Source organism: Ischnura elegans, chromosome 12 (genome assembly GCF_921293095.1).
Source record: "Ischnura elegans chromosome 12, ioIscEleg1.1, whole genome shotgun sequence".
Lineage (NCBI taxonomy): Eukaryota > Metazoa > Arthropoda > Insecta > Odonata > Coenagrionidae > Ischnura > Ischnura elegans.
The window spans coordinates 21,325,212-21,333,129 of NC_060257.1; the positions used below are offsets into that span (position 1 = coordinate 21,325,212).

Consider the following 7,918-nt stretch of genomic DNA (forward strand, 5'->3'; position numbering starts at 1 on the left):
GAGAGGAAAATGCCCCCCCCTCTCCAGATGCTTAGAAAATAGACACTATTTTTTATTTGCTTATCATTGCCTGCTTTTTTTTTGTGTATTATGGAGCCTCAATCTAACCTTGAACCCAAGTCAAGAGGACAGATAAGCTGGTCATAGATCATTCGCCAGTCAGAGCTTAAAATTAAGCATCGCCCAAGTGGGAATGAGGCTCAAAAATTGTCATTAATAGGTATATTTGTGTGTAAGTTATTAATATTTTCATGTTAAAATTAAGAAAATATTTCGTACAGTAATTTTTGTATATTGATTTTAACCCTCAGTGATGGAAAATTTTTATACGTTTCGTACGCTGACTGCAGACTGACTTCGACCATTGCTCGACAACCTACGGCAGTTTCTCAAAACTTTTATTGCTACCTGGGTAGAGCCCAAGTGCACTTTCTTCCAGCGGCGCAGCGAGGGGGGGGTTTTCGGGGATAAAACTCCCCCCAGAGCTCAGAGAAATTTTTAAGTTTCATCCATTCTACTTAATTGGATTGATATTACTAAAAGAACAGTGTAAGGATTTATAAAGTATCCCTCATAAAGCCGTAAAAAAAAAACTCACCATTTTCAGCCATTTATCTTAAAATTCCGCAATTTATTAATCTAGCACCTACCGATTATCCTGGTGGGCATACCATACCCCCACACACCCTGGTATTAGTTGCACCTGAACCCCCCCACAGTGACGGCGCTAGCAGGTGCGGGGCTAGGGGCGAACCTTCAGTGCGGGGCCCTTCACTTAAAATATTAAACTCTATACCCCATCTACAAACTCGAGCATTTTGAATCCCTACCACTCTCTGGCTATGTTTGTGTTCCCCTCCCAAATTCAGACTTCGTAATTACGCCGTTATGATACCATCACGCAGTTGAGTTCAAAATAGTATAATACAAATTAAATTTATAATTATATTTAATCATAAAATTATAACGTAAAATAAACACAAAAAGCGCGCTTTTTACTTTAAATTACTGCATTATTCCTTTTTCATAATATTATTTTTTGTCTAGCACGGACTTAACAATACAGTAATAGTTGAAATTGCGTTTTCAAACTATCGTATATTTTAATTTTTTTTACGAACGCGGGGCCCGGGGCAGTCGCCCTGGTCGCCCCGCCCTAAGGCCGGCTCTGCCCCCCCAGCCTTAATTCCTAGTTGCGCCCCTGATTTCTTCACTGTAGGGCTTGCTACTGCAGCTCAAGTCTCCCCAACCATCCCAGAAAAACAAAAAGTTTGAAAACGTTCCCTCAGTCTATGGGTTAATCTCAAATATGAGAAGAGTGTTTGCCTGTCAGACCCTTGTGCCCCCCTACAAAAGAATCCTGTATCCACCCTTGCTCGTATGTATGTTGCAGCTAAATGATTGGTTGTTGGCGATGAAATCGAAACTCTATGAAAACAAAATCTTTCTAATTTTCAGAACCAGAGTGGTATCTACTATGATGTGGACTATGAGCAGAGTGATCCCTATGGAAGAATCGGACCCAGCAGCTTACCAAAGCAACCTCCTCAGCCTCCCATACCAATGTCTACCTACACACCAGGCTTAAATAGGCATTACTTTAAATAGTTTTGGACATTAAGTTTGTGAAGTGCTAAAAGTATCAGGCGTAGTCAGATCAAGAGGCAGAATAAAGACTAGTCTCTGTGCTATATGCAAAACGGAACATGGCATCCACTTACCTGTAACTGAATTGACTCTTTTAAGGTGGTTCTGTGTGTCCTTACAAGTGCTGCTGCTACCGTGAAGTGAGTAGGTGTCAGCATTAGACTGATTATAGAGATATTTTGTACATTTTTCCCCATTTTCTCCCTTATCTCGTGTGTGAATTACGTATTGAATGATATGAGTGTTATGCAAAGTTTTGGAATTGTGTTTATAATTCAAGGCACATGGGACTAAAATGGTGCAATTTTTGGTGATTAAGGAAATTATGGCAATGATAAGAGCCTTTATATTTGAATGTGAGGTTCCATCGTGTATATGTTCATGTGGTTTGATTATCATAGGTGAATATAGTTCGTGATGGGCAGTGTGATAAACGTGTGCGAGAAGTGTGAATTAATTGTGTTAAGAACGTGATATGAGGGAGTTTGAAGTGTAAGGAAAACAAATACATATTGAGACTCCTACAGTATGAATATCAGCATATCAGTAGGTACAGCATGACTATCAGTGTATATATTTTGGGACAATTCTATGTCCGTACGTAAATGATTAGTGTACACGCACAGCTAGCATCATCACAGTGTTTGGCTCATTATTTTTGCACTGTGAGGCATATTTTCAGAATAATGATGTGACCACAGTTCATGCAGCAAACATACATTATGAAAAAGGCCCTGCCTTACTGTTCAGCACATTTCTGTCACATTGATCATCATGGGTGTTTTTCACCTCGGGTTTGATTATAAGACAGAATATTGGAGGATCACATAACTTGGAGTAATGAGTGAACTACTAGCAGACTTTTTATTGTACATAAAACATGGAAGGTCATTGGTGATTAGTTTTCATCTAATGATAATTACCTGTTTTTTTTTTTTAAGTGTAAACTATTCACGAGCCCTGCCTATGATTGCATCTAGCATATTGCGAAAGCAGGTCTTTTAATTGAATGTATTTACAGAGTCATTGGTACTTATTGTTGTATGTATTTGATAGCTAGTTACGTTTGTTTCTCTGAGAAAACTGCTTACCATGACCTTCTGTATCCTGCTAGCAGTAATGATTTGAAGTTGAAACATTAGCGGTGGAATGGCAATATCAAAAACTTATAGGCATAAATTTACCCTGTATTTTATTTATTGAGCTATGCAAAAGTAAAAAAAAGTTTATTTGCATGCAGCAGATGTTATATTCCTTATTCATGAAAAATCTGCTCACCTAAATTCAGTACTACTTATTTTTACAATGTTATATATTATATGTTATTTTTTGCAAAGTGTGTCTTGCTTGATGTATGGAGTAAGATTTTTATGTCCTTGTGAAATTGAAAAATTCTAATTATTGACTTGTATTGCAGCGAGTCTGCAATAAATTATATCCTTTTTATAATAAGACTTGCTTTATAAACTCATCATAGCACATAGAGATCGTGTGCACACCTAGTGGATGGAGTATTTGGCTACTCTCCTATGGGTGCTGGGTTCATATCTTGTGTGAAGGCTATAAAAATTCCCAACAAATAATTTTCATGAATCGAAGTTGCCCAGGGAAACAATTGTTTAACAACAACAGCTTAAGCTACTCTTTATACGTTAAATGAATGAAATTTACATTCCTGTGGCCTAATCTGTGGTGTTCAACCAACATCTATCCAAAGCAATCTCAGAGGCGTGACATAGATCAAGTGGGGGTGTCTGGGCGATACCTACCTACATTGTGAAATAGAGATGACTTATTGTAAATCAGAATCTTTTACTATTTCCCAATATTCATTGTAAACTGATTCGTTTACCCACTTTTGAGTAATTTTCTAGGATGGATGTGCTCTGAAAAAATTCAGAGGGTTCAAATGAAGGATTATATTGAAGATCTCCCAAACATTTTGGCTTGAGATTTGAATCCATGGAACCCCATGCTTGCCATGGCCCTCTTTTCTTGGGTACACAATACACTAGTAAACAGGGGCGAATCCAGGATTTCTTTCTGGGGGGGGGGGGGGGGGGGGCACAAGCAAGGCGGTATCCAGGATTTTGTTCTGGGGGAGGCACAAAGATACCTCGTAACACAACACGAACGCAATGACTAGTGGGACCGTATTGAAAATCTTGCACATTTATAAGGGTCTGGGGGGGGGGTACGTGCCCCTGTGCCCCCCCCCCTAGATCCACCTATGCTAGTAAATAATGTGCAATCGATGAATTGGATTTGGTTTCTGATGCAGTCAACTCTTGATTATTTGGCTCTTGATCATCCAGTATGCAGATTATCCATGCTATAACCCAAAACATGTTGATACCATCTTCTCTTCATGGGTGGTTGAGAAGATGGGAAGGGGTGATAGAAAATTAAATACTGTGTACGTAGATTTTCATGTAAAATATGAAGGCACCAGTGGTCAGTTGTTTTGATGGATGGAGTATAAGCAAAGAATAGGATACAGGTGGAATGATGAAGTATATATTCGATGAAGTAAATGCGCTTGAAGCCAGGAGAGTAGCACTTTATGAGGCTGAAATGTGGACACTGCAGAGGAAGGAGGAATAGATAATTATCTAAGAGACTAAAGGCTTATCTCTTAAGAGACTAGAGGCTTTCGAGATGGGGGTGTGGAGAAGAATGGAGAAGGTGAAGTGGATGGAGAGGAGGATAAACGACAAAGTGCTGGATATGGTGGGTGAGGAGAGGCAGCTTTTAGATGAGACACGGAGGAGACAGAAGGTATGGCTGGAGCGAGTACTGAGCAGGGAAAGGATGTTGAAAACAGTGTTAGAGGGTAGAATGCTGGCTAAACAATGGGGGGGAAGAAAGAGAATAGGATTTTTAGATGGAATGAAAGGGGGAAGGTCTTGCTGTGGGGAGTACAGAGAAGAGGGAAGTACATGAAGGGAGGGGAGGCTGCTGGAATACTTATTATTTACTCCATGGAAACCTCTAACTTTATCAGTAGAATACTTTAATAATGATATTTAATGAAGCATTTTTTCTCTCAAATATTTTATATTCATCGTGTATTCACAGTGATGCTATAGGGTCGCTTACCATTTTTTTGTAAAACGTATCATAATTTGAAAAGTCATCTTTCCATTTTTTGACTTGTTAACTAACGCTCAAGGTCTCGTCGGCTAAACGCTTGAGTTCTTATCGTTTTCACGGGAAGGATGGTGACATATATTTACAGTCTTTTGTCGCTACCGTTCAGTTGCCATGGGTGCTGCTTCCGTCCCTGTTGTTTCTCAGGGAGATCATTTGCACCTAGTAAATTTTTTTTATCATAATAGAATGCGTGTGGATGTAAAAATGTGTACATGATCCCTTAAATAATATTTTTATAATAATGATGTATTTATAGAAAGGCACGAAGGCTTTTGCGACGTTTTTTTTTGAAGTCTCATTTTAATTTGGAATTTATGCATTAAAAAGCGATTATTGCTAGATTAATCAACGAAATTGCTAACTAGATGGTATTTCTACAGTAAATCTCCAAGTGTGTGCTTACAATCCCTTTTTATTCACTACGAATACATGAATCATAAAAATATGAATTATTTGAAAACATAAAATGCTACGGTAATCTCGTCGGGGGAAGTCGGTGGTTTCAATTTTGCGCCCAAAGACGCTCGAACTGCGATGTGCAATTGTTTGCGTGTTTCTCAACATTTGAGTGAAGTGTTTATTTGTAAATAGTTTGTTTGAGCTCAATTTGTTGATGTGGCCCTAAATTTCCCTATTTTGGTGCACAGGATCTAGAATAAAATCTTTGCCCTGTTAATACCTTTTCGTTAAATCAGATTTTCATTTCAATGGAGGAATAAACCTAATTTGTCAGCTCTTCTGTTGGTGTAGTGGCAAAGTATTGTGTTTTAATATAATTTTGTGCAGTTCGTTCTTGTGATATAAGAGTGCAGAAAATTACTTGAATTCGGGTCTTTATCTTAAAGGACAATATTATCAAATACCTTCGTAGAACCGTGCTTGTCGAAGAGTGGCATTAGCTCAAGGCTTACTTCCATGTCAGCGCGAGATGGAATGGCGATGATGGGATGACGATTGCTCAGGTTAGATTTGCATTTATCTAATTTGTTGGTGAAAACTTTCCTTCCCAAGATCGTAAACTTATTTCAATGGACTTCTTTTGAGAAATTCTGGGAAGATAATTTGTCATATACCTACGGTCACAATATATATAAAATTTGAATGTTTCAGAATTTTTTCAACTGGAACAATAGGGAAATTGCATACTTTTTATAAACAGTATGCTGATATACTACAGTAAACACTTAGTACCGCAATATACTTTTTTCCGCTTAAAATTCAGTTTATACACTAGAAAATGACTCCCAAAAGTCTCCCGAGTTTCGCGGGCTAAAAAATACCACCCCCACTAATCTTTGGCCGTGACGTCATAGTTCAGTAGGAGCCCAGTAACTGCAGGTTTGGAAGAGCCACGTTGCGTTTAACGGAGAACATGGCTGAAATAACGAAATATTACAAGTGGTGCATTGTTCCTCTGTGCAATAACACCCCAGAAAAAATTTTCGTCTGCATTCCGACGGAGGAAATTAGAAGAAAAGCCTCGATGCATGCCGTCTGTCGGGATGAGCGTTACGGAAAAATAAGAGTATAATAAACGGAATGATAAACCCGTGTGCTATGTGAGCGAAGATAACTTTAACATAAATAATATTTCCATATTTCATTGACTGAATAACTTGAAACAGATTTTTCGATAATTCGGCCGCCGTAGAATAAAAACTCAACTTCTCAACAAAAATCGAGATGGGTGTTTCTCGATGGTTACGATGGACTCAAATTATTTATGGCACTTGTTCAATTCCAGTTACGGAAGCCCATAGAAAATTCCATGATGTTTAAAATCAAGGGAGGAAATATGAAAATATAGAGCAACGTTTATCCTCATGCATTCGAGTGCCAGCCAAGAAGTCAGCGTTTTCTTCTACTGTCGGCGTCAAAGTGATGTGCCGCTGTAACTTGCAACTTTATATCCTGGCTTCACTACATGCTATAATAATTAACTATACGTCATTTTAAAGGAAATTTTATCCTAAATTCTGATTTATTTTATTACAAAAAAATTGAAAAATGTAGACACGGCCAGTGCAATAAATGACTCCGCGCACCGATAAATTAGCCGTTTTGTCAACTTCATGAACTTTGCAACTCAACCTAGGGAAAACTACTACGTCTACAGCATTCATCTTCCACATTAATTTACACTCATCAGCGCGGATTAATAAAATGGCTTTTGGGTATTTTTAGAACAATATTTTGTTATAAATTAATGAAAATATTAAAACATTATCTTGTCCCATAGTTTACCCCGAAAGATGAAGGAAGTTGAAGATGGAAAAAGAATGGAATCCAGAGGTGGTCACAAAAAATGAATCGCAGCATTCTTTGATTTTATTCTACGCCGTTCTCAGGGAAAAATATTTGCTTTGCAACTGCTTTGGAACCCTTTTGAAACTGCTTTGGAACACCAAAATCTGCATTGGAACTGCTGTGAAACTCATTTCTACTCATTTGTACCAAAAATTAGAAATATGAAGACGTTTGTAACTCATTTGTGATCCCCTTTGGTACCCCTTTTACAGAGTGTATTCGTGTGGAACTGCTTTCTACACATTTGGAACTCCTTTTGACCGATTCGGCAGGATTTCCAGACGTCATCATTCGTATTGTAACTGCTGTGTACGCAGAGGCGGATACAGAAAACACTCAAGGGGGGGGCGCAAAAGATATATTGAGTTGCCTTTACTTTTATCGTGATAAAAAGTAATCAAGTCACAGGCAGAGTAAAATAAAATTTTAATCAAATTAATTATACACATATATAAGACAATACCATCTTATGATATAAAAAAGTCGTAATTCTGGTTCTGCAATGCTTGGCAATACGGCCGGACCCCTCAAGGGAGGGGCGCGCGCCCCACGCGCCCCCCATCTGTATCCGCCACTGTGTGTACGGAGAAAATTCATTTGGAACTCCTTTTGAACGAGACGACAGGATTTCCGGACGTCATCATTCGTATTGTAACTGTTGTGTACTGAGACGATTCATGTGTTACTGCTTTCCATACGTTTGCATACTGTGGAGATGGAGGAAGACGTGTGGATCAGCAATTTCCATTTAGTTGGTTGTCAGGATAAACCAAGGATCCATTTAAAGGTTGTTAGGCCATCGTATAAAGAT

The 7,918-nt window shown here is 38.4% G+C and overlaps 1 protein-coding gene across 2 annotated transcripts in view; it reads left to right on the forward strand.

The window, feature by feature from the left end:
- LOC124169248 overlaps window positions 1-3,096 on the forward strand; it is a 105,240-nt gene extending 102,144 nt beyond the window's left edge. For both annotated transcript variants that reach the window (XM_046547804.1, XM_046547805.1), the window contains exon 14: window positions 1,459-3,096. In XM_046547804.1, coding sequence (XP_046403760.1) covers window positions 1,459-1,608 — 150 coding nt within the window. In that variant the 3' untranslated portion in view covers window positions 1,609-3,096. The remainder of the gene's footprint in view (window positions 1-1,458) is intronic.
- The last annotated feature ends 4,822 nt before the right edge of the window (window positions 3,097-7,918 follow it).